The sequence below is a fragment of the Enoplosus armatus genome, chromosome 16 (assembly GCF_043641665.1).
Source record: "Enoplosus armatus isolate fEnoArm2 chromosome 16, fEnoArm2.hap1, whole genome shotgun sequence".
NCBI lineage: Eukaryota > Metazoa > Chordata > Actinopteri > Centrarchiformes > Enoplosidae > Enoplosus > Enoplosus armatus.
In genome coordinates this window covers 17,699,566-17,726,981 of record NC_092195.1, presented here as the reverse complement: position 1 = coordinate 17,726,981, position 27,416 = coordinate 17,699,566, and the positions used below count along the sequence as shown (strand labels likewise).

The 27,416-nt window shown below is 40.4% G+C and overlaps 2 protein-coding genes and 2 long non-coding RNA genes across 5 annotated transcripts in view; all 4 read left to right on the top strand.

Moving 5' to 3' along the window:
- Positions 1-6,525, top strand: part of pleca (plectin a) — a 51,005-nt gene extending 44,480 nt beyond the window's left edge. For both annotated transcript variants that reach the window (XM_070921452.1, XM_070921453.1), the window contains one exon: positions 218-6,525. In XM_070921452.1, the coding sequence (XP_070777553.1) occupies positions 218-6,412 (6,195 nt within the window). In that variant the 3' untranslated portion in view covers positions 6,413-6,525. The remainder of the gene's footprint in view (positions 1-217) is intronic.
- A 160-nt stretch (positions 6,526-6,685) lies between these two features.
- Positions 6,686-8,266, top strand: LOC139298725 (uncharacterized). Its single transcript, XR_011598757.1, has 2 exons — positions 6,686-7,226; positions 7,356-8,266. It is a non-coding gene; the product is annotated as an uncharacterized lncRNA (long non-coding RNA).
- Positions 8,267-10,078: 1,812 nt separating this feature from the next.
- Positions 10,079-12,583, top strand: LOC139298723 (doublesex- and mab-3-related transcription factor 1Y-like). Its single transcript, XM_070921454.1, has 3 exons — positions 10,079-10,544; positions 11,722-11,966; positions 12,144-12,583. The coding sequence occupies exons 1-3, from the start codon at positions 10,079-10,081 to the stop codon at positions 12,252-12,254; spliced, it is 822 nt and encodes a 273-aa protein (XP_070777555.1). The 3' UTR covers positions 12,255-12,583.
- Positions 12,584-12,959: 376 nt separating this feature from the next.
- On the top strand, positions 12,960-18,437 carry LOC139298724 (uncharacterized). Its single transcript, XR_011598756.1, has 6 exons — positions 12,960-13,195; positions 13,686-13,786; positions 14,413-14,533; positions 15,057-15,194; positions 15,398-15,513; positions 17,367-18,437. It is a non-coding gene; the product is annotated as an uncharacterized lncRNA (long non-coding RNA).
- Positions 18,438-27,416: the final 8,979 nt, after the last annotated feature.

Genomic DNA, 27,416 nt, shown 5'->3' with positions numbered 1-27,416 from the left:
AATCCTTACGCTAAGCTAAGCTAACCGGCTGCTCGCTGTAGCTTCATAAAGAGCACAGACATGAGAGTGGGTCCAGTTTTCTCATCTAACTCTCGACAAGAAAGTGTATTTCCAAAATTGTTGATCTGTTACTTTAAGTATTCCTTTACGTTACATGCAATGATAAGTGATATTTCATTGACATTTTACTGATTTTTTTCTTCTTTTTTCCAAATAGATGGCAAATACCCAACAAGAACAAATTGAGCAACAGAAGGCCATTCTTCAGCAGTCCTTCCTCACAGAGAAGGAACTGTTGTTGAAAAGAGAAAAGGCTGTTGAAGATGAGAAAAAGAAGCTTCAGAAACAGTTTGAGGATGAAGTGAACAAGGCCAAAGCTCTCAAAGATGAACAAGAACGTCAGCGGAAGATAATGGAAGAGGAGAAGAAGAAACTTCAGGCCATTATGGATGAAGCTGTAAAGAAACAAAAGGGGGCTGAAGCAGAGATGAATAACAAGCAGAAAGAAATGGAAGTGCTTGAAAAGAAAAGGCTTGAACAAGAAAAACTTCTGGGAGAGGAAAACAAAAAGCTCAGAGAGAAACTTCAGAGTCTTGAGGTTGCCTCCAAACAGAGTGCGTCCAAAACGAAGGAAATTGAAGTCCAGACTGATGAGGTTCCTGAGGAGCAGTTAGTTGCCATGACAATGGTAGGAACAACAAAGAAAGTTTTCAATGGCTCTGTTGAAGTGGACGCAGCAAACAAAGATGGAGAATCACCTTTAGCATTTGATGGAATTAGAGAGAAGGTTCCTGCTGAAAGGCTTCATGACATTGGTGTCCTGACCAAAAAGGAATTTGACAAATTGAAAAAGGGCAAAGTCTCTGTGCAAGACCTTGGAAAGACTGATAAAGTTAAATCATGTCTTAAGGGTCAGAGCTGTGTCGGAGGTGTCTTGACTCCATCCAAAGAGAAAATGAGTGTCTATCAGGCTATGACTGAGAAAAAGATTACTCCTAACACTGCCACAATGCTCCTGGAAGCTCAAGCAGCTTCTGGTTACATGGTAGATCCAGTGAAAAATAAACTCCTCTCTGTAGATGAGGCTGTTAAAGATGAGTTAATAGGCCCTGAGCTCCATGACAGGATGCTCTCTGCAGAGCGAGCAGCCACTGGCTTCAAAGATCCCTACACTGGAGCCAAAATCTCTCTCTTTGAGGCCATGAACAAGGGACTTATCGAAAAAGAGCCGGCCACCAAATTCCTAGATGTGCAGCTTGCAACTGGTGGCATCATTGACCCTATCAATAGTCATAGAGCGCCACTTCAGACGGCCTACAAGCAGGGTCAGTTTGATGCAGACATGAACAAGAAACTCACTGACCCCAGTGATGATGGCAAATTATTCATTGAACCCAGCACTCAGGAGGAACTCACTTACAAACAGTTACTGGAGAAATGCACCAAGGATGCAGAGACAGGACTGCTGATATTACCAATAACAGAGCAAGCTGCTCAAAAAGAGTGCACAGATCTGGAGACTCAAGAAGTGTTCAGTAAATCAACTGTTGTTGTGCCTTTTGGAAGGTTCAAAGGCAAAACTGTCACCATTTGGGAAGTCATAAATTCTGAATACTTCACTGAAGAGCAAAGACGAGAATTGATTCGCCAGTACAAGACAGGCAAGATCACAGTAGAGAAGATTATTAAGATTGTTATCACTGTTGTGGAAGACAAGGAGAAGAACAATGAAAATGTGTTTAATGGTTTGAGGGCTCCAGTCTCTGCCAGTGAACTGTTAGAGTCTAAGATTATAAACAAAGACTTGTTCAACAAGTTGAGCAATGGCAAGATAACAGTTAAAGAGATCTCTGAGATGGAGCCTGTGCAGAAGGCACTACAAGGAACACCGAGCATTGCTGGACTGTTGAATGAACCAACCAAGGAGAAAATGCCTTTCTATCAAGCTATGAAGAAAGAATTACTGTCTCCGGAAACTGTGGTGAATCTTCTTGAAGCTCAAGCAGCGACTGGGTTTGTAATCGATCCTGTAAAAAATGAGAGGGTCCCTGTTGATGAAGCTGTTAAGTCGGGTCTTGTGGGACCAGAACTGCATGAACGACTTCTGTCAGCTGAGAGAGCTGTAAGCGGCTACAAAGATCCATATACAGGAAAGAAGGTGTCTCTGTTTGAAGCCATGAACAAAGGCCTTATAAAGAAAGACCATGGCATTCGTCTGCTTGAGGCACAACTCTCAACAGGTGGAATTATTGACCCAATTAAAAGCTATCGCATCCCACATGAGGTCGCCTGCAAGCGGGGATATTTTGATGAGGAAATCAGCAAGACCTTGAACAAAAACACTGAGGAAACAAAGGTCTTTTTTGATCCTAACTCACAAGAGGATTCAACCTATGCTCAGCTCATGAATAAATGTGTCACCGACAAAGAAACTGGACTCTTGTTGCTTCCTCTTTCAAAGAAGGCTGCAAAGCCAAAAGAAGACAAACAGATTACAGAGGCTAAGACAAAAGAGGCTCTGAACCAGACGATGGAGCTGGAGTATGGCCCTTTCAAAGGAAGAAAAGTCACAATTTGGGAGATTATACACTCTGTATACATCACTGAGGAGCAAAGAATAGAGCTGATTCGCCAGTACAGAATGGGGCAGGTGACAATTGAAAAGTTGATAAAGATTGTGATAACAATGGTTGACGAAAAAGAGGACAAACCAAAGGAAGAGGCCAGTTTTGAAGGCCTCAGGGAACCAGTCACTGCCCGCTCTTTGCTTGATTCCAACATCATTGATAAGGCTACATTTGACCAACTCCAACAGGGTAAAAAGACGCCTAAAGAAGTTAGTGAGACTGACAAGGTTCGGAAGTACTTGCAGGGCACAGACCGCATTGATGGTATCACTATAGAAGATTCAAATGAGAAGTTAAGCATATATCAAGCAATGAAAAAGAATGTTTTGCAACAAAACACTGGGCTTGCTCTACTTGAGGCCCAAGCTGGAAGTGGTTTCATAACTGATCCAGTCAAAAATCTGAAATACTCTGTGGATGATGCTGTGAAGGATGGAGTTGTTGGTCCAGAGCTTCATGAGAAACTTCTCTCAGCTGAAAAAGCAGTGACGGGATACAAAGATCCGTATACAGGCAATAAGATTTCTCTATTACAAGCCATGAAGAAAGAGCTTGTTCTGAGGGAGCATGCTATTCCTCTTCTGGAAGCCCAGTTTGCTACAGGAGGGATCATTGATCCAGTCAGCAGCCATCGTGTACCCAATGATGTGGCCATTCAGCGTGGCTATTTGAGTAAACAAATGTCAAAGTCTTTCAATGAACCCTCAGGTGACGTTAAAGGCTTCACCAATCCCAACACCAATGAAAGTGTTACTTACAAGCAGTTGGTGGAGAAATGTGTAAGAGATCCCAACTCTGGTCTGTGCTATCTGCCTCTGTCAAAGGTCGAAGCAGCTGCTCCTGTTGAGAAATCTTATCAGTACACAGAGGAGCAAGCCCAAACAGATCTAGCTAACACTCAAATTGAGATCCCTCATAAGAGTTTTGCAGGAAAGACTATGACCATTTGGGAAGTCATGAACTCAAATATGCTTCCAGATGAGGAGAGACGCCGCCTCATGGAGCAGTATCGCTCGGGGAAAATCACAAAGGAAAGAATGCTAATCATAATCATTGAAATCATTGAACAAAGGGAGACTATGAAGTCAGAGCAGAGCATGTCATGTGATGTAATCAGAAGAAGAATTACTATTGAGGAGCTATACAGCGCCCGAATTATTGACTTGCACACATACAACCTCTTGAAACAAGAAAAGATTACTATTCGTGAGGTCATGGAAATGCCATCAGTAAAACAGTACCTATTTGGTACTGGTTGCATTGCTGGAATCATGTCAGACAGTCCTCCAAAGATCAGCATTTACCAGGCTATGAAGAACGGACAGATTAAGCCTGAAGTTGCTTTGAATCTCCTTGAGGCCCAAGCAGCAACAGGATTCATGATTGATCCAGTGAAAGATGAACTTCTAACAGTTGATGAAGCTGTACGCAAGGGGCTTGTGGGTCCTGAACTTCATGATAAACTTCTTTCTGCTGAAAGAGCAGTTACAGGTTACAAGGATCCGTACAGTGGGAAAGTGATTTCCCTCTTCCAGGCAATGAAAAAAGACCTTGTTCCTGAGGATTATGCCTTGAGGCTTCTGGAGGCCCAGAATGCCACTGGCGGATTAATGGATCCTGAATACTACTTCCGCCTCCCCACAGATGTTGCCATGCAGCGTGGATACATGAACAAGGAGACACTTGACAGAATATCTGAACCCACTGGGGATGTGCGAGGTTACACTGATCCAATGGCAGATGACAAACAGTCCTATGCCCAGCTACTGAAAAGATGCAGAGTTGATAAAGAAAGTGGTTTGCGGCTACTTTCACTGGCAGATAGAAGACTCCTCTTCAAGGGTCTCAGAAAGCAAATCACTGTGGATGAGCTGCTTCGTTCACAGATTATTGACCAAAAGACATACAATGAACTCACTGAGGGTGTCATTACAGTGGAGGAGGTCAGCAGAGACCTAAAGAAATACCTTGAGGGTATCAGCTGTATTGCTGGTGTGTATGTAGAATCTAGCAAAGACCGTCTGTCTATTTATCAAGCAATGAAGAAGAACATGATCAGACCAGGGACTGCCTTTGAGCTCCTTGAGGCTCAAGCTGCCACAGGATATGTAATTGATCCTATTAAGAACCTGAAACTAAATGTCAGTGAAGCTGTTAAGATGGGTGTTGTTGGCCCAGAGTTTAAAGATAAACTCCACTCAGCTGAACGAGCTGTCACAGGCTACAAGGACCCTTATTCTGGCAAGATCATCTCACTATTCCAGGCTATGAAAAAGGGCCTCATTCTGAAAGACCATGGCATTCGCCTGCTAGAAGCCCAAATTGCTACTGGTGGAATCATTGATCCACAGGAGAGCCATCGCTTGCCAGTTGAAACAGCATATGAACGTGGCCTCTTTGATGAGGAAATGAATGGAATCCTCACTGACCCATCTGACGACACAAAGGGCTTCTTTGATCCCAACACTGAGGAAAATCTTACCTACTTACAGCTGATGGAGAGATGTATGATTGACCCAGAAACAGGCCTTGCCCTGCTGCTGCTGAAAGAAAAGAAGCGTGAGAGAAAGACATCATCCAAGTCCTCTGTTCGCAAACGTAGGGTCGTCATTGTTGATCCAGAGACCGGCAAAGAGATGTCTGTGTATGAGGCGTACCAGAAAGGGCTCATTGACCACCAGACCTATCTCGAGCTTGCAGAGCAGGAGTGTGAATGGGAGGAAATTACCATCACCTCATCTGATGGAGTTGTAAAATCCATGATCACTGACAGAAGGTCGGGGCGGCAGTATGACATTGATGATGCAATCTCAAAGGGCCTGATTGACAAGTCGGCTCTGGATCAGTACCGTGCAGGAACTCTATCCATCACAGAGTTTGCAGACATGCTGTCTGGAAACATGAGCGGTGTCAGATCACGTTCATCCTCCTTTGGCTCCTCTTCCTCTTACCCCATGAGCCCAGTACCTTCTATTAAAACACCAGCAACCACCTGGAACGACCCAACAGAGGAAACAGGCCCTGTGGCTGGAATCTTAGACACTGAAACACTGGAGAAGGTGTCCATCACAGAGGCCATACACAGAAACCTTGTGGACAATATAACAGGTCAAAGGTTGTTGGAAGCTCAGGCCTGCACAGGAGGTATTATTGATCCAAATACCGGAGAGAAATTCTCCATTGCAGATGCAATGAACAAAGGGCTTGTGGATAAAATTATGGTGGACCGCATTAGTCTAGCCCAGAAGGCGCACAATGGATTTGAGGATCCCAGAACCAAAACCAAAATGTCAGCAGCCCAAGCTCTAAAGAAAGGCTGGCTCTACTATGAGGCCGGGCAGCGATTCCTTGAGGTCCAGTATCTCACTGGTGGATTAATTGAACCAGATGCTACCAGCAGAGTCTCTATAGATGAGGCTGTGAAAAAGGGCACCTTAGATGCACGCACTGCGCAGAAGTTACGAGATGTTAGTGCATACTCAAAATATCTCACATGCCCTAAAACCAAGCTGAAAATCTCTTACAAGGACGCTATGGAAAGAAGCATGATAGAGGAGGGGACTGGTCTGCGACTACTTGAAGCATCATCTCAATCAAGCAAAGGCCTCTACAGTCCCTATAGCATGAGCGGGTCAGGCTCAGCTACTGGGTCACGGTCTGGCTCAAGAACTGGTTCCAGGTCAGGCTCCAGAAGAGGCAGTTTTGATGCCACGGGATCAAGTTTCACAACAACCTTTTCTTCATCTTCTTCCTACAGTTCTCCAAGCTATGGCCGCCGATACTGATGAGTTAAGGAATGATTTCTAAGGGAAGGATACACTATAAAACAACAGTGCTCACCAGATGCCTAATTCTCACTGGAATAAGGACTGCCTTTATTCTGCTCTGCATGTGGTTATTACAGGACTTTTAATATTTAATTTTATACAAGTTGAATAATTTTGTTTATTGTATATCTCACATTAACTTTTAGTTATGTTTATGCTATCTTATCAGACTTTCTGATTACCGTACTGTAAGCAGTATATGCAAGAGCTGTTTATTATTTCCAGCATCTATTGCAAAGGTTTCAAGTGTATGTGATATTTTTTTGGGTTTTTAAAGTTTAATATCATAAGCATTTACTGTTCCACAAACAAGATTCTATTTACAATATTGTGTGTGTTACTCTATAACCGAATCTATTCATTACCATTAGCCTGATTGTTAAAGAGAACCAAATTGATTTCTGTACATGTGTATATTTCTGAATATTGAAAAAAAAGTTAGCTAAAGAAAGATAAATGCCACTCTGCAGAGCAGAATAAGGAGTCTCCCGAAGATGGATAAACACTAAGAATGTCTGCTTTAAGAATGCCAAGCTTCAAGATCTTTTCTCTCTTTGGCTACTCTGCCTCATATACTCTCCCAATATCTCCTCCATTGGAGTTACAGCAACATGCTAACCTTCTGAAATTAACGTCAAAGAGCAAGCTCCCACAAATGGACGGTTTATGTAGCCTATTGTGACCATTAACACCATCTGACAGTTCTGGACTTTGCACATCCAACCTCAAGACCAACACATACAAGTCCCTGCCTTTCTGGACACTTTAAAAGGTATGTTAAGAGTATATTTACATCTTTTTCACAATTTGATCAAAGGTCTTGGTATGTTTGTGTCATTTAGTGTCTGTGAATTCCTGAAGTCTAATGTTCTTGTTCAATGTTGAATTTTTTCTGTTTCAGATATTGTCTTCACAGTTCATGTTGTCTCCAGCTCTTTGCTCAGATGTCTTCCAGAGACCCGTGGCATTAATTTGGACTCTGACCTTCACTGTAATCAATGATTGTATGCAACAGTACAGAAACAGACTTGCTCATGTGATGTTTCATCAGATTCTTTTAACAGTGGACCATTGTGAAACTTGCATCTAAACTCATTTAAAGGCCTAAACCATGCTTTGTAAGTGCCTGCAAAATACTCTTTAACACTTTAATGGGATGTTGAGTATTATAAGATGGTGCAGTGGTTACACTGTAAACTGACTGCTGCATGATTGAGAGTGCAATGTTACCCATAATGGTATGATTACTGTGTTATCAGGTAAGCCTTTTTACAGTCCAAGTACCGTAATGTCACAATCTAAGTTTAAAATAATAACTCATCATTTCAGTGTCAAAAATGGTTAAAAACAATTTACATTATTTTAATATATTTTCCTTCACAGACTAAGTAATGTAATGTATGTACTGTATATTGATGGTTATGTAGAGCACTATTGCTAAAAGCCATTCATTAACATTTCTTTGAGAAAGATCTTTAAGCTTTGCCACCAGACCCAGTATTTGTATTTTCCACCACATGTACTCTTTTTGATTTTAATTCTCCTTTGTAAAGCAACACATTCAATCTATATCATTTTATTTTCTTACTCTATATTTCTGCTTTGCATGATTTACTAACAATTAAAAGGTGCAAACATGAAATAGTTATATCCATTAAAGCATTTGTGTTATTATTACGTTTCAAAAGGTTTGAAGGATGTATTTTAGTGAGGGTTATCAAGCCTTGGTTAAAATGGTGTATTTATAATAAAATGGTGACAAGGAATTTTATTGTAACACCTTATGCTATGTAAATAAACATGGAAATGAAATGCTTTCTCTCAAGTTTATTATTTGTAATTTTAACAAATCAAATCAACAAGTTACAACAAGTTTGCTTTATAGCTAATGAAAATAAGTCTTTGAGTATATATCTAGTAATAGCAGATTCATTTGAATTAACATTAACAATTAACTATAGACAAATAACCAGTCTGAACTATTACAGTTTTGAATATATAGGACTGGGTTCCCTTCAGTATCAAATATTTCAGTTAGCTATGACCAATACGTGCACTCTGAAAAATGTTCACACAAAGCCAATTTATGTAATTTGGCCCGCTGGTGAGAACTGTAGAGAAATAAACAGGGCACAGTCACATGGGTGGTACCTAATTATCCAGGTCGAAAGGCCACAGTGCTAACTAGTGAACCACAGTTATAAGTATTAGGGAGAGGAAGACTGGAAAGGCAGTAGAAGACTGACATCTAGTGGCTGTACAGTTCAACTCCATCCACTGATGAAAACACATGGGGCAGTAAAGGTGCAAATAACTTGCTGAATAACATCTAACCAGTTGCCAATGAGCAGTGGTGGAGGAGGTGTTAAGATATGTTACTTAAGTGAAAGTAGTAGTACCACAATGTAAAAATACTCCATTACAAGTAGCAGTGTTATTAAAAGTACAGAAGTATTATCAGCAAACTTTACTCAAAGTATTAAAAGTACTTATTAGGCAGAATAACACCTGTCAGTGTGATTATATTATATATTATTAGAACTGTATTATTATTGCTGATTACTATGTAAGTTAATGTTAACTTAAAGTTGGTGGTGGAGCTCATTTAAATGTATATACTGTTAAGGAGTTGAATATGTAACAAAGCTTTATATTTTACAAACTGTTCAGGTTTTTGGTGTAAAATCTTAATTTGCAAAATAAATAAAATTAAATCATGTTTAAAGAAATTAACTTTCTTACTGAAATGTGGAGTAGAGGTAGCACGAAATGGAAAATGTAACATTAGATTTAAATGAATAAACTTCTTCCATGACACCACTGTTAAGGGAATACACGCCCCTTCAGACTGACCTTTGGCAACACCACTGCATGTTTGGCGGGGGCCTGGACTGTAAGTGGCACCAGTTGTAGGCCTACAGGTAGCATACTGTGCTTCATGTCAGTTATGACTTTGTATCACATCGACTTTTTGACAGAATAAAAAAAAACTGACTTAAACTGAAACCTTCCAACACGGACTTTTTATTTGATGATCTGTCTCTGATTAGTGATGCTGTGAACTAGCTAGCTTGCTAATGGCGGCACTGATTCTGAGGTAAATTGTCCCGTTTTGAGGTGAGAAACAGCGACAGACATGGGGATCTTTCTTCGATTACAAATAGGCTATACATAATAATGGCAGAAGCAACATGAACTGATTTTACCATGTCTGCTGAAAAGGCAAAGAAAACAAAACGCAACCCTCACTTCAAAACGGGATAATTTACCTCAGAATCAGTGCGGCGATTAGCAAGCTAGCTAACAACATAGCTGTTATGTTGATGTTTTTGTTAGCTAGCTAGCTAGCTAGCTAACTTGGGGGGGGGGGGACACACAGCGACAATACAGCGCCTGTTGGTGGTCTGTAAAGCCCTTGATCGGCCCCTCATTGGTCTCTATGGTCTGTAATGTCAGTCTCATTTTCCCACGCATGAAAATGACACATTTTAAACAAAGTTCAGACTGGGTCACAAGCCCCCACAGATCTGAGAACGAGGCCTCTTTGCTGATCACTCATTCATACCTGAACATAGTTTAGCCGGAATAAGGTGCGTTTTACTTATCAAACACCTGGCTGGCAACATGTCCTTATCCAAAGAACAGCTGATGGTGGCCGCCGGTGAGCAACCACTACAGCCGAAATGCACCCGGTGCCGACACCATGGGATCATCGTCCCGCAGAGGGGCCACATTAAATATTGTCCTTTTCTTAAATGCGACTGCTGGAAGTGCTACCTCGTCACACAGCGGACTCGGATCACGGCCCTCCGGCGAAATCTGAAGAGAACCCAAGAGCAGCGACCCTGCGCCCACACCGGTGTGGTGACACCGGCGGCTGTTGAGGGGACTTGTTGCGCCTCGGCGCCGGATGGAGGCGCTCGCCCGTCGGCCACATCTGGACTGACTTGTCCCTCGTCGGGTGGGGGCCCGGAGCCTGCCGCCGCCACCGCCAGCTGGAGCCCTCTCGATCTCCGGAGCAGACCCGGTTTGGAGAGCAGAAAGGTGCTGCCCTCCGCTTCCAGTGAGGAGGGACCATGTAAACCTTTTAGTAAGTTATATGATCCAAGTTCATTATAGTGTGTTTAAGATGTGGACCTCACTGGAATGAAACAATAACAAGTTAGGTGGACGGAGAAAGGTCATATTTACATTTAGCAGAACTCTTAAGACTTAGCTAACCTCCTAAAATAACAGATCAACAATGAATTATGATCCACTTAGAACACCAAAAACAAATGTTAGAAAATGAAAATGGCTGACGGACATAAACATTATTTTGCCTAAATGTTACATGAGCGGGATGCGAATAAAACTGCGCGAGTTTCTATCCAAATAAACAGTTTTGTAATTTGCGAGTTATAAATAAACATTACATAAACCAGATACGATCTTTCACGTTAGCATAATTTGAGTTTTATTGCGATTATATTTAAAAGAAAACACTAACGGCCGAATGTTCCGAGGGGATGACGTCATTAACGGCCGTCTGTGGGACACCTGCAGGTCAGTCGAAGAGCACGCGGAGAAGCTGCACAGCTGCCACTGAACGCAGCTTCATATCATCTGTAAACCACATTTAGACACTATCATTACATCTGAAGACTTTATAGTAATCATTACTAATAATTATGTCTGTCCAATGATGAATAATATTTGCTCAACAGATAAACTTGTTGATTGTAAAATTGAAAATGATCATGAATAACATTTTATAACAAACAAAACAGTAAAAAAAAAAAAAAAAAAAAGATAAATGAGGTTAAACCCCAATAAGTAATATAATTGAAATATAACGGAATGTTTAAAATGGAAAAAACTGGTTGAATAATCGAATAGGTTTTCAACCGAAAACGAATCAAAAAACACCTATGAGTTAATATTTTCAGTCAAACATTCTCTGGTTACAGATTTGCTGTTTTTCTTGTTGGCTTTTGACTATTGGATCGACTAAACAAGCAATTTGAAGACGTCTCCAACTGAGATTATTTTCTCTCACTTGAGGGAATAAATGGCATATTAATAGATAATGAAAACAACCATTAGTAGCAGTTTATATACCGTATATATATTCTTGCCATTTTAGATTGAAATATGGCTTGAATTTAAATGGATAGGTGAGAAATCCCCTCTCTCACCCTAAAACACCAGTCTAAAGTGAATAAGGGAATCTTTAATAAGATTTTTATGTTCAAATGTAGCTTATAATGTCTTACCTTTACTTCCAGGTCCTCCTTACTTCAGTGAATTTGGCCAGACTGCACCTCTGCCTGTTATTCACTTTCCATTTTGGATGCCAGGTCATTACCCCAGCAGCTATGCACCATGTCCAAACTTCCTGCTCAACATGCCATGGTTGCCACCAGTGCCTGCTGGGCTCTACAACAATGGCCTCTGTGGACCCCTAATGCCCCCCCACTTCCAGCCGGGTACTGTGCGTTACCCACCTCCTCCAGAGCCTGGACCCGCTGCTGTAAGTGGTTGATTTTTTTGAATACTGTAGGCCAGTTGTATTGAAAATGAACTGCTACTATGACCTAATAAAAATATTTACATTTGTATGCAATTTTTATGTTTTCATGATGTTTTGGATGTGTTATGAACATTATTAACCAAGCTTTGTCATTCTCTTATTTGTTTAATGTGTCAGGATGGCAGGCAGGTCCTCTTCACCCTCCCAGAGCCCTTCCACGAGGAGGTGATGTTAAGGCAGCCTCCTCTGTCCAAAAACCCTGAGCAAGACACAGAAGAGTTGATTTAAAGCACAGTGCCTCTAGGTTTTCCTGTTTTATATAGAGAGAATTTCAATCATTTCTGCTATCAAGGATGCAAACCTGCCCGTTTCCCCCTGTTGTTTTGTTAGTCCCGTTCAGATTGCTGGCATGAATGTTTCTGTTGGTTGTTAATATACCGATATAGGACAAAGGCGTGGCATTGATAATGAAGGAACCCATTTGAGGAAAGCAAAAAATATCAAATTATTTAGTATTTCTAGAATTGGTGATAAACTCAATTGCAAGTTGATTGCGATTATCCTCATTTTACCTTTTTTTTTAACATCAGTGAATCAGTTATAAGTTAGCACTGTGTTGGTGCAGCAGTGCAACATACATTTCCTCTGTATACTTACAGAGTTGACGTGCCATTTTTCATTGGCATTGTGTTTGTTTACAAATAAAAATAAAAGTTGGTTGGATTTATCTTTTCATGTCTATCTTTTTAGCTTTTACTGATTTTTTAACATACTAATGACAGACATTATATTAGGTATTTATTTCGTATCTAATTAGTAGCAATTCTTTTTAGTAAACATAGTTTATTTAGTTAGCTAGCACGTAACTAGCCAATCACAGCAGATTAGCTAGCACGTAACTAGCCAATCACAGCTACTCTGTACAAACAAGGATCATCCGGGTTTCACGCGTCCTCTCTGCTCTGCTCGGCGGTATTGCTTGCTAGAGCTATGGCAACTTGTGATAGCGATAAATTTCCTATACCTCCTTTGCCTACAACGGCGTATACTACAAAACAATTCAAAAGAAACAAGACCTTTGAGGAGAAGAGGGAGAATAAGAAAGTGTTAAATAAAAACAGAGATCAGACGAGGGTCAACATCGGAGAGGCATTACCAAGATGGCGAGAGCTGCGGGAGTGTAATGGGCTGAAGAGCGATGAGGAGGTTGCCTTATTCCTTCTTGACAGGTAAGTGCTTGACGGTAGCACTACAGCAAGTCATCTGTGCAATGTTGACATCTAACCAAGCCAGCTAAATTATGCTAACGGAGCAAAACAATAAGCTAGCGAACGAATGCCTTGTAACAGCAACAGGCTAGCCACGCAAACTAATGCCCTGGAACAGAGCTAGTGCATAGCTAGCTATCTCATTCTGCTAGCTAACGTTATGCTCCTGTAGCAGTTATTTTATTACAAACTAGCTTTTCGAACCACTCATTTGACATCTATTTAGGTACCTGTCCACCCAAGTAAGTCTGCTTTTCAAGGCGAGTTACATATGATATCTGCTCACTTCCTCCATGAATGTGTCCATCCAAGCAAGGTTGAAATTGTGTTTGTTTCAGGTCTGTTCTATACTTTTGCAAGTTGTGTTGTTTTCCCTGTTTGTGCTGGCGTTGGTTGTGTTCATCCACTATGTGTGTTTTTGTGTATATAACGTTATGTATGTGTCTTACAGTTATGAGAGAGGAGCTAACATCGACCCCATGTAAAAGAGGATTGACATACACTCTACCAGCCCCACCTGCCTGCAGGATGTTTGCAGAGTCTCTCTGATCGGTGAGTGTTAACATGCTGGAAGTCTCACAGAATTGAGCTGTCATTATAATTGTTAATAATATTGTGCTCAGATTGACCCTGTCTGAGGGAAAAATGATAACCACATGGCGAAATCTATTTTGTGTGAAAATTAATATAAATATATGATGATGCACTATTGTCTGGTACAAAAAATTAGCAGGGGCCTAATTCTTCTACAGCTTTCTACATGCCACATCCTTACTTACTTTGCAAGTTCATAAACATAGGACTGGACTCCAAAAAGATTATCTCCATGGTTACCATTGACAAGAGAGCAACACAGAAGAACAGCGTCATCATGGAGAGAGAGCTTCATCCGAACCTTTGACAAGCTTTGTCAAGGATTGAATGTCAAAGAAGTCTTTGGTTTTGCTGTAAAAAGGCAGAAATGTATGATGAGTTCTTTGTAAGTTCTACTGAAATGTTTTAAACAGTGAAGCCAAGACTTGTGGTTGAACGCTTATTGCACTTTGTTGTACTTCATGAGCCTACAAACCCTACACATCTTCAGACAGATGCCCTTAGTCTTCCATTCTTTCAATTTTCATTTTCTGTTTGACTTTTAAAGTACAAGTACAGATGCCTTATTTCTTTTCATTTCTTAGGACTTGTGGATTGAAGCAGAGTGCAGGGACAAGCAGTGGATTAAGACGGGTCCCGTGGTCCATCAGCCCCCAGATAGTGCTACATGAACACAAAGGAAGTCCACAAGTGCCGGTCTTTCAGGTATGTAAACATATGCCACTTAACCATTTTCCCAAAGTTGTGAATCCTTTTTTTCTCTTTCCATTTTTATTTATTTCCATATTTATCATCATAACTCAGCGCTTTATTGACAAGACATGATGTGGAGTGACAGGAAAGGAGGCAGAGAGAGTGGAGCGGAAATGAGATGTGTCCAGAGACCAAGTCCAACTCTGAACATCATGTGTCACTTTCATTTACTGGTTGAATCAGCGATCACCCACAATGCATCACAAACAAAGTAGTGGCACTCCCAATATTTTGGAAAATGATTAATAAGACATTTTGACTCAATTTGCACCAGTGGGCCAAATTGTGTTGACAACATTCACCTTGGCTGGAGGACTTTGAATACAGAACTTTTACTTGTAATAGAGTACGTTTACATTGTTGTATTGGTACTTTTACTTGAGTAAAATACTTAAATGTAGTTGTAGGGCAGGTGGTACAGCACACTACAGTATATCATCCTGGTCCATTGGTGGTTACTCATATTTCCCACTAGAGTGTTGGAGCTTAATGAAGAATTCCAGAGAGTGACACCGCACCCCTCTGGCTTCTCCATGCTGGTGGGATTTTCATCAGACTGATTCATGTTGGCATCGGCAACTTCAAGGAGTTCACCAAGTGCAGCTGCCAAGAGGTGAGGATTGTGTGTGTGTGTGTGTGTGTGTGTGTGTGTGTGTGTGTGTGTGTGTGTGTGTGTGTGTGTGTGTGTGTGTGTTTTTTATGCCTGTGTGTTTTTTATGCCTGTGTGGACTCCTGAATTCCTGAGAATATTTCAGTCAAGTGAATCACTTCAACTCTCTTTGTTTGTCTTTGTTTCTCTTTCTCTTAACCCATCAGAGATGTAAGGGGAAAGAGACGGGGAGTGTTGGCCACCGTGAACATCTTTGCTACTTTTAGTAGACGCTGTCACCACTTTCAGGAACATCATCAGCCTGAAGGGCCACAAGAAAAAGGTGAGTCAGGTGTGACAAACACCATACAGCACAAGGTCTTCATAGTATCCACAGAGCTCTGTGAGACTAGGGCACATCAGTGCTTTGAGCTAAATGCAGACGTCAGTATGCTAACATACTAATGTTTACCATGATCACTGCCTTAGTTTAGCATGTTAGCATGTCTTAGATCCCGTGTAACCCCTGATCAGGAGGTAGTGGACCAGCTCTCCGTTAAAAGGGTCGGAGTTTACAGCCCTACCGGTATCACCTGGTTAGGGTGGCTGGAAACTCTTCAAGCTGGTGGCGAGGAGACACGCCTAGCTGCTCACTGCCTTCATCCGAACGCCTACCCTGCTTACTCCGGTGTAGCACCAGGCTGAGCCTGGTTCTGCCACCGGCCACGCCGTTAACGGCAGCTCTCCTCTTAGTGACCTGCGCACTTCGTATGGGTGCTAGGAAATGTTTTAGGGACTAGTAGAATAAGTCCCAAGGGTCTGTTAGTTTGATAGGCTAGAATAACCTTTAGGAACCATGAAAGTTGTTAAACACACTATACCTTTAAGACCACAGTCCTTAAAACTGGATAAAGCCAATGTCCACAAATTAGGCTTTAATTGCAGTTTAGGAATTTATTGCAAAAATAGGCAGGATATATGTGTGTGTGTGTATATATATATATATATATATATGTATGTAATTCTGAGTATATATGAAAACCTGAACAAATGAGTTGATGCTGAACAGTCCAGTGTCTGTTTTGGGAGAGAGGGAGGGAAAGACAAGCCACATCCTTCCTTTATTGCCGAACTGAGGAACTTATCCAAAATCCACAAAGTATTACAAAGTCCACAGTTCATGTTGGCAGAGTGAGCAGAAAGGCTCTGATAATTCCAAATTGTAGTCCACAACTGGTTGGAAAATGGTTAATCCTCCTGATGCTCGATCTTCTCTATTTTACAGCTGTAGATTTTTCTAGTCCTTTTTGGTGCTCACTAACTCCGTCTCGTAAAATGAACAAAGTCTGGTAAAGTAACGTAAGGTCAACTTCTTGTTTTTATACTTTTTTTTATATTATAACTTCAACAATACAATCAGTCAGTAAATCAGTGAACATGTAATCATATTAGTAAATCATTACCATCATATTTTGTTCTTTAATACAACGGCTAGTGCTTAATCATCCCATATACCATGTGTGTGAGTCTTAAAATCATAAACAGGCTTTTTGTGCTGTTAGAGTAGGGAGAGATCTCAACTCACTTGACACTCGCTAACATTTGCTAATTAGCTGAAGCTTGGTTCACTCAAAACCAAGAATGTCGACCTCAAGGTGGTGCCTTGAGGAAAAGAGGCTATTACCAAAATCATTAGTGTACAACGTCTGGAAACCATGAATGCCTGTAACAAATTTAGTGCCACACCATTCAGTGAATGTCATAGCTGCAAACTTGTTCGCTGAAATTGAAGGAAAAAGGTATAAATATTAAAATTAACATTATTTTTAAAATGTAAGAAATTTGACAAATAACTTTTATTCTTCAGTTAGTGAGGAGGAGTAAAAGGAGTTTTGCAATTTGTTCACTCTGAGAATTGAAAGAATCGGCACGGCAGGTACAATACAGCAAGCTTTGATGCAGATTTTAAAAAAATGGTTCACATGTGGCCGACAGATTTACTCCACTACTGGTGTTCAACTCTGGATGAAAGGTTTGAAGAATAGAAAAGAATAGAAGCAGAATTAAGGACAAAGACAAGAACTCATATCAGTCAGCTCAGACTAAATACAGCAAGTCATCACTGGTGTTTTGTATAAATGTACGTCTGCAGAACAAGTTCAACCCTGCTAACCCTGTGCTTCTTTGTTGAAGCAGGTGATGAAAGCATCAAACACCACCCTCACCTGCCTCATCCCCGACCTTCAGGTTCCACTGTAAGAGGATCTGTCATGGCTGTCACTCGTTTGTGTGCCTGTTCAAACTCCATCATGTGAGTGAAAAGATAGCAAAGACAGCAGTTTCTGGGTGGGATCTGGATTACTGTGAAGTATTCAAGACTTAAGACTTTACAAATTCTTACTACCTTATTGAAATGGCAACACAAACAACGGCAAATAACTTTCACATATGACCTTATGACTTCCAACATAAGGATTACGTTTAGTTCTGTCTGGATTCCAGGTGGAAAACTCATATAATATGTTTCATATAAAAATAGCAGGCAGATTTGAGGCCCTGGAGATGAGAGATTTCAATCCTAAAACTCTGCTGACTACAAGATAATATGCACCTGTTGTCTACTGTGGACTGTTTTTATTGTTTACAAAGCAGTACAGATTCTGCACAATGTTGAAAATCAGTCAGGGTCAAATCAGGGCTATAATTGGCTTTTTTATTGTGAATTATGTTTCCATTTAATGTCTGGTGGCGTATGTTGTCTTTATGCCAGTAAAATACAGTGCTTGTTTGTGCAAGCAGTTATGAGGAAATTCATAACTTTCCTCAGAACTGCAGAGACGACCATGTCAGCCGGTTATGCAACTCTTAACAGTGAACACATAAGCAGCTTAGAGGAACGGTGTTTGATTTTTCCGATGGCTGAAGCTGCGGTAATACACTCCAACATTTTTGGCAAAAATCTTCGCTGCTTTTATTTCTGCAAAGGTTGAAGCAGCTTTAGTCCTGGCGAGCTCCTGTCTACTCAAAGTCTCAGCCTTTTCAGATCAAACACGCAGAAGAAGTATTCAGATCCTTTCCTTCAGTGTATCAGCTAAATTTACTGAAAGTGTCAAGTAAATTAACTCATTATGCAGAAAAATGGCCCCTCGCTCTTATATTCTGATGTTATTGGATTATTAAAAGTTTAAAAGTTAAATTAAGAGTTAATTTTAACTGTTTCATAAATCCTGTATCTTGCTTGGTAATTCAGTCTAATAATATATTGTATTATCCTGATTGTATGTTTTGAATATAAAATCATACACTTGTAATCCTCTGTCTCTGTTGTTATATGCTAAATATGTGTCCCAACATGATTTTTGGGTGTTTTTCTTATCAAAATCTGTTTTTTCTTCTGGAACAACAGAAATTTTTTTCATCACTAATCTTGAACTTGGGGGGGGGGGGGGGGGCAGTTACGTAAATATACCCTCGCACTCGACCGTTGGATACAGTAGTGTGGATAGAGCAATATCACAGTAAGAGGTGTGTGTTTGCAGCTGCTGATTTGAAATCAAACATTCAAATCCACAGACATACAAACTCATTTTGAGCTGGAAAAGCAGAGTTTTTACACACAATGTGCTCTATGGGAAAAAAATTATATTTGCCAACACCAACCTGTCATTATGTGTACAACGCAAAAGAAAATATTTGTAGTGTATATCCTCTTTAATCTGCAAACTAACTAGAAACTTAAGGAAGTACTATAAAGTCCATACTTTCGTATAACAACCCTCCCATCTATCAATACAGAAAGCACAATTGAGAGGATGATTTAATTTTAACTGACAGCATGCAACTCTGTGATTGTACTGAATTGCATAGTGTGCAAGATACGGCTTGACAGCTGACCCAAAATACTTCAAATGACCTTTTAGATACACGCCTAAAACAAGCATCTCAGGTGGAAAATGTTTGGTTCTTCTTCAAGATCTCCACCCTTCAAAAGCCATTTTAATGTTGCCAGTCTGAGAGCTTCCGGATGAAAATGTAGTGGTCAGTTCATGGAAATGAGCCACTCAAGAGTTCATCATTATGGTTACCAGAGGTGCAAATACTCATACAGGCTGTTAAATATGAATACCCAAAGTTTTCCTTTTAACATTCAACTTAAATAAAAAAAAAAAAAAGTCCAATTAAAATACATGCTGAATAAACAATTTCCCACAGTTGTTAAGAAATTATGAATCAATATTACAATTGTGTGTATTTTGGAATATATATACAGTGAATATTTAGATATACGAGTTCATATGAGTCAATGAACTCATTGTGATGTATAGCCACATATCCGAATGAGTGGCACGCTCACTAATGTTGTACACACACAGGTACCGTGTTAGCACTCAATAACTGAACACCCTGCGCTGATGAAACCCTCCTTTTTCACATCTTTACACAAAGATTGATGCCCCTGCAAAAATCAAGAAAGCGAATAAACGTGTTTCCCAGCCTTTAATAAGCAGGTTTCCCTGGGGATACTCACGTCTTACAAAGTTCACCTATTAAAAAATCTAAAACAGTATGTAAAATGTCACACAACTGCTCTCCAGCACACACCAGGCTTTATCCAGGGTAACTTGCCTTCAGCAGGGAGGTGTCACCTTGATGAAGGCAAGCTCAAATAAAGATAAAGAATAACTGTGGATGTTAATGATTTCAAAAACAATTAGTTTTACATTCCTCCTTCCTCTGTTGAGCTCTTTTGACATGTGTAATTAAGCAGGGAGCAACTGTCAGGGTGCCCCGGCTGCCGAGTAGGAAAGCTGACGGGACTTTTGTTCCCCATTAATGCATGTGAAGAGAAAGGGTGTGTCTGAGATAACACAGGCTTATGAAACCTGTCCGTCGTGGTCCTGGAATGCAGAACATATACTACATGTTGTTTGAAGACTTGTTGCCCGGATTAAAGTGTTTTCAAACGATTTCAACAGTCAACAGCTAACTAGAGCTTCTAGGAATCAGTGCAGTAACAAAGTGTGTGTCATGTCACAGCTGCTCCGGGCCAGAAGCTACTAAATATTTTAAGATAAGATAAGATAATCCTTTGTTGATCCCTCAGCGGGGAAATTTGCATTGTTCAAGCAGCATACAGGACAGTGCAATAGCAAGAGACATAAGTATAAAAATCTAGATATGATAGATAAAAACAATTAAGACCGTTGTAAAAACTATAATTTACAAAGTCACAGAGCGAAAGAAAGAAAGGTAAGGGAATTATACTGTATTGCACATAGAGAGATGTAGATATTGCACCATTCGTTATACATTCAGAAATATGTGGATTGTCCATAGCCGACTGTGGAGTGACTGTAGAATTTTGCTCTTAATCCATATCATTGACACTTGTGCATAAATGTTGAGTTAGTGTGTGTGTGTGTGTGTGTGTTTTGCAATCTTTCTGAGAAGCAGATTTAGCCTTTGTGGAGTTGTGGAGTCACATTTTTGTGCAGCCAGATCTCAACTGGTTGTCACTTGCTCAAGCGGTGAGTTTCAGAGCCGGAACAGTGACAACTGGGAAAAGGGGTCATCTAAGAGACGGGGTTTATATGCAAGCAGGGGAGAGCTTGGTAGGAAAACTGTGTTATAAATAGTGTCTTTATGATTTAAAATAATCACAACAACATCACAAAAAGTTGGCAGTTTATTTTTAGATGCTTGTAATGAAAAGGGAACAGAGGCCGTCGGGGGGGCTCTCGGAGCAGAGGGAGCTGGGCGTGGTGCTGACAGGAGCAGACAATGGAAACACTGAAAAAACATTCCTGGCCCGGTGCGTTCGTTTCAGGCAGACTGAGCAATATCCTGTAGAGCCTCCAACAATGTGGAGAGCTAAAGGAAGAAATCTTCAGCTCATAAGTGGGCAATGAAGACATATGACAAGAAATGAAATGAAAATACTGACCTGTCCTAGTTGGAATTGTGCCTTGATTTAGCCCAATAGGGAGTTTTTGTTTCTATAAATAATGTGGATAATAACCAAACACGGTGTGTGAATTTTGTGCTTTTTTAAAATAATGCAGTGAGATTAAAATGATCAAGTGTTTCTTTATGGCGTCAGTGTCCAAACCTTTCTCTTTTTAAAATGAAAGCTGTTTCTCTCATGAAACTTGAGAGCCCATTTTCTCACCTGCCCACTCGCTGCAGAAAAGTAGGTGTGGGTGGTTTCGGAAAGTTACAAAAGTTGGCCAACACAGACCAAAAGCTCTTCTAACCATCTGGAAAAGATATTCTATTTGCTACCCTAGAAAAAACAACAGGATTTTTAACTTGTTTTCCAAGTTCCAAGTCTCTTCTGTGCTTTATTTGTATATGTGAACAAAAATGAAATCATTATCAGTTAAATTTTCTAATATTCATTCAAAAATAACACAAAAGTGAGTCAACACTAGCTTCTTTAACAGATTTGACCCCCTCCCACCGGCCCAATTCCAGCCAAGCCCCTCATCCCTAAACCCCCGAGCCTGGCAGCGGTGGGCAGTTTGCCTTCCAGGAGAATATTTTACCTACTACACCGGACTACACCGGACTACACCGGACTTAATCCCACCTGGACGAGGCTCGGAGCTCAGTGAGGATCATGTCTGCTGTTGGGAGACAAGCTCAGGACCATGCAGCTGAACTCTCCACTTGTGTCCGGGATAATGGATTACCTGAACAGCAGGCCACAGTTTGTAAGACTGAGTGTGATGTACGCCTCTGGCTTCAGCTACAGCTCAGAGTCATTGTGGGGTGTATCAGTGGACACGAGGAGGCCTGGTGGAGGACTTTTTTGGGTGGTGCAGATTGAACCATCTGCAGCTGAACAGAAGCAAAACGAAGGAGCTGATTGTGGACCACAGGACTAATCCAGGAGGATGTCGGAGTGCACCTGGAGTCTTCAACATCTGCAACAAGATGCTGGACTCTCTGGAGGCAGTGATGGAGAAGAGGATGCTGTCCTGCAGTATGGACATCAGAAGCTGCTGAGGTTCTTACTGGACTCACTAGTTGGATTTTATAATTATATTTTCCTTATGGCATGGTACAAATCTTTTTAACTTATGACTTATAATTAATTCCATTTTGCACACTTGTATGTCCGTTCTTAAAGAGCATACTTTATTACTTTTATATTAGTTCTTGTTGTGGTGGATGTTTGTTTTTGTTTTTGCGTTATTCTTTGTACCTGTGACACGTCAGTTTCCCCACAGGGACAAATAAAATATCTGTCTGTCTGTCTGTTTGCATTTCAAATTCTGTTTGTGACTTAACCTATTTAAAACCTGCCCACACCTTCGTTTTAGAGTTCAGTGGAAGCATGCAGGATGTTGGCGAGTAAAAGATAAAACAAATGGTTCACTGGCAAATATTATTGCATTGGCCCAGGCCTGTTCAGGTTTGTTGGAAAGAGCGATAATGATTACATGTAGAGAGTATCACATGACAACACGCTTAGACGAAGCTTGTGTGGCTCAGCACTTTAAAGTTGTATTTGTTCATGATCTCTTAAAAACAGTTTCTTACTATAATAAAGCATGTAAAACAGCAGCGTGTGTGGCTCATGTTTGTTTAAACAGCATGTGATGAGGAGCAAAGCACTCAGTTTAAGTAAATCTGTTCAGTAGGATTCTTGGTCTGGAGTTTGTTAAGTCAGAGGGAGTAGTGGATGCACAAAATATTTGAATGACATTATGTCTTCATCCGGAGATAAAATCCCTGAGAAAAGTCAAGTAATACTGCACAATAGGGCCAAAATATAAGAGTAGATGGGGAAATCATGCATGTTCCAAATATTTTAGTCAAAAGCAAAATGAACATTCAGACCCGATGGTGGAATTAGATGAAAGTTCACGGGATCAAAGTTATTACACTTCTTCCTGAACCAAATATCATGGCAATCCATCCAATAGCTGTTGAGACGTTTCACTCAAAACCACACATGGTGGCGCTACAGGAAACGTCAGGGGATCGCCAAAGGTCAGGATTCATCATCTTGACGCCGTGAAGGTCTGTGCAAACTTTTCTCTCAATCCATCAAGTAGATGCTGAGGTATTTCCCTCACGATGAGGCAGTGAAAACATTGACCTGTTGGTGGCGCTGAAGGAAAAGTCAGGTGATCACCAAGTCATTAGGATTCAACCTCTTGGGACGTTGAATATCTGTAATAAAATTCAACCCATCTAATACTTGTTGAGATGTTTCAATCTGGATCTAACTGGTGGACCGACTGACCGACAGAGCCAACCTGCTGGCACAGCTAAAAGTTATATTCACGCTGTAATTCCCAGTAAGAGATACTCAGCATGACTTGACGAGCTTTGCTGCAACATTTCAAGGCAGTGGGGCTTTTTCTCAGATAACCGTGGTTGGCAAAGTTAAACGAGTTGTGTCATCAGTTCACCATTAAAATCAGTCCAGTTTGGTTTTGCAAGTTTGTTCTCATCTCTGTCAACATTGCCAACCTTTAAATGTTAATGCAGAGTTGTTTAGCCACCAATTTTAATTTGTTTCCCTCAAAGCAAAATAACTAAATGTCATAGTGGGATGGGCGCTGTGACCTCTTAAGAATGTGTCAATCTGTTTCCAGGTCTGTGTTCCTACATGTTATCAAAACATCCCACATGCTGTGATTTTCATGAATCCTCCCTCTTCCAGAGAGATGTGGCTGCCACGCCCGGCTTTAACCACGGCACCTTGAGTTTGACGACATCTGTCGGGTAAATTAAAGAAGGCCGGTTACCAGCAAAAGAGTTTGGCACAGCAGGTGAGGAAATCACTTGGTTGCCCAAACTGCGTTGGCTGGACTGAGTATTTGGTTGTGTAATCTACATATTTTCTCCCACAGGGAGTAAGTTAATTACTTGATTGTCATTTGATCTTTTATTACCTGTTCCATCATATGTCAAGTTATTCTTGACACAATATTGTCTTATTTCTCAAAAGGTTGACTTCTTTGACCCGTTAACGATATGTAACCTTTATTACAGTTTTATCTTCAGTGGTGAAATATGTCACATGTACATCTTCATTTTCGATAGCAAACTTTTATTTATTATTAAGTAATTTCATAAAAAACACACAATCATGGTCCAGAAAACATGACTGGTAGGCGCTGAATCAGCTAATGAGCTGCTTTTAATTCTTTTGAGACATTACCTGTGTGTGTTCTCACACTTCATTATCACCTGGGCAAAATGTTCCCTGCAAATTAATCACAGAAAAATGTAAGACGTCATTATGATGTGACTATTTCATTACATCTGGTTTTTGCAGCTAATAACAGCTGTTTTCTTAACATGTTGTCTGTTTTGTGACGCAATCAATGTTTTACTGTTAATGATGAGACAAAGCCCCCCCCCCCCCCCCCGCCTGTTGAGTCTCTGCTATTCACAGTTGAAAACCTGCCAAACCTGAGGGAAGTTCACACACGAAGACAAAGCTCTCTGTAACCACAGGGCATGCGGCTCCGCTTGTCACAACCTGGCTGGTTAGATAAGAAAGATAAGCATCTGCATCACTGCTCACTTATCAGTTTCTACACTGTGAAAAGAACAAGAATTTACTGGACATCGATAAAAGACAAAGAGGGTTTAAGACCCCCAGAATAATCTTTAAGTCTCAAATGCAAAAGATTTATATTTTACACAAGTTACAATACATTATTTAAGCTTTGGTTAAATGATTGTCTGTTTAATAAATCTGCTCACCTATCAGTACAGTTAGAGGGGATCAATTTGCCTGCTGTTATTGTTTAAGAGCACAATGGACACGCTCTGAGGAAGTCTACAGGAATTCCTGGCATCCTGGGCTCGGTGCAAAGGGATCTCCGGACATTGCTCCCTCACAGTCTGAGGAGAGGAGGCTGTTCCTCAGCAGGGGAGGGACTTAACAGCTGGACCTGCTGTATATTTGACCAGTGAGCACAGACGAATATCTCTGAGATGTTGGGAGCACCTCGAAATACCAGCTGAGACCGACTGCCATCCAGAGTGGGACTGCATTCCAGAAGGTAAGAGCAGGTTTCTTTTAAGATCGCTGATTTCAAATCAAATAATCTACTTTATTTGTTTTTAAGTTCTTCAAAAAAAAAAGGATCAGTCTTCTCAAGTAAGAGCTCATTCTGTCAGTGAAAGTGTTGTTTAGTCCAAAATAAAGACAAGTTGGACCGAGATAGTGTTGTAAAACAGCCCGCTCCCTACTGATAAAAAGGGAAAGCAAACATTCCTCACTGATTACCTTTGACCACACTTGTTAAAATGAAGTTTTATACAAAGTAGGCCTGTGTATCACCGTTAACCCTCTGCTGCACACATTATACACCTATTTTGTGGAGGATTGAGGCTCTCTAATAATATAAAACTGCCCCCAAGCCCCCACAAATATGCTTCTTTAGAGGTTCACAGGCATGCAAAAGAGTGAAATTTATCTTTCCATGTGGTCATGTCACTCATCTTCCTGAAGGCATACCCACTCCTGCACCTCATTGGATAGTTTATGACAACGCGTTGTCATGTAGGAATTAAGAAAATGAGGTGAGGGACAAAAATGTTTTCTGTCTGCCTGAGGGCAGCAGTGTTCTCACAAGTCTGAACTCCGTGTCTACATCGCCCTCGGAGCTGTTGATACACATAATGACAATCCTACACTTTCCACAGCTACAGAAACTGTTATGTAACTCCAAACGATACTCCATTGCCTCATTCATTCCTGTTTTCTTTATTGCGCTGCAATGATAAAGGCTTGTGAGTGTGTCATAGATATGATACAATGGGCCATGCGTAATGCAGATGTGGTGTCACTCTTAAGATTTCTCTACAACTTCTTTTTCTTCAAGGCACAAAGGTAGCAGATCCACTGGGCTGTCATCTACAAAATCTTCTTGTCATTCAGACACATTCTTGGCTTGCTGAAGCAGCTAGAAGGCTTGTAACTCATTCAGACACTTTCATTTGCATTTAACACATGTCGAAGTCATTACGCACTCCGTGAGAAGTTTCACTTTTTCAAGTTCAAGTCATCTATGTCACGAAACATCTCGTCAGAGTCAGAGGTAACTGGATTTGTCTGTCTCATGACCCATTAAAGTAACGTTGGTGTCATTAGAATTAACTGACTAGTTGATCAGGAAATTAATCATCAAAACAACCATTTTGACAATAGATTGATTGTTTGAGTCATTGATCTGGCTCCAGCTTCTTTTCTTTGTCTAACATTACAGTAAATTAAATATCTTTGGGTTTTGGACTGTTGAGTCGTGTTGAACACTTTTCATGGTTTTATGATGTTTAATTGACCAAACAATTAATCACGAACATAATCGGTTCTGCTGTTCTGCCATAAAGTCTGCTTTAATGATGCCTATAATGTTCAGCTGTTTGTTGATGTTGTCATAGAGGTGTTAATTAAATTAGATGTTTTAGCATTGAGGTTATAGTTAGTGGTGGTGATGCACTGGAAGGTGTTTCTAACATTCTGCTCATTTATATAAATGGACAAAGGAATAATAATTTATTAATAATAATAATAAATACAACATATAATATAATCTTCTTGAGACAGAAACAACAGCTTCCTTTATTATTTATAATATTAAACATCAGAGATTAATTTAAATGTAAGTTTTTATTCATAAATGGGCATTGTTGTACTTAACTGACACTATCTCCTCCAGGACAGGAAAGTTCATTTATGTAGTAACTCTTTAGCTTCATGTGTATAATGTATTCGCCTTTTACGATATGATAAGCAAATTCACACCGTGTAATAAATGTAAAGTGAATGTTCAACATCTTCAAACATTTACAAAGTGGGTGACAGCAAACTCAGCAGTTGCAGGCAGAGATACTGCAGCTGCAGTACAAATACACAGGCTTCAGTCTACGTTTGTGTTGGTTGGCCTGCAGTTCCTTGCGAGTGTTGCGTTGCATGTAGTGAAAAACAGTACACACCTTTAGTCCACTGAGATTATAAATGACAGTGTATGACAGTGTAGCACTATTTTTAACTACACAGTACTCACAAGATATTGTGAGAAAATGCTTGAATGACAGCTGGTGATTTCCAGTAAAGCTAATTAAGATGATTTTCTGACAAAATCCACACAGTAAGAAACATATGGAAATCATAATGTACAGAATAGAGCTTGTGAACTTCATGACTGGGTTCCCCTACACACCCTTTTATTCTCCTACTCCTATGGGTGGCAATGACATCATCTATCACAT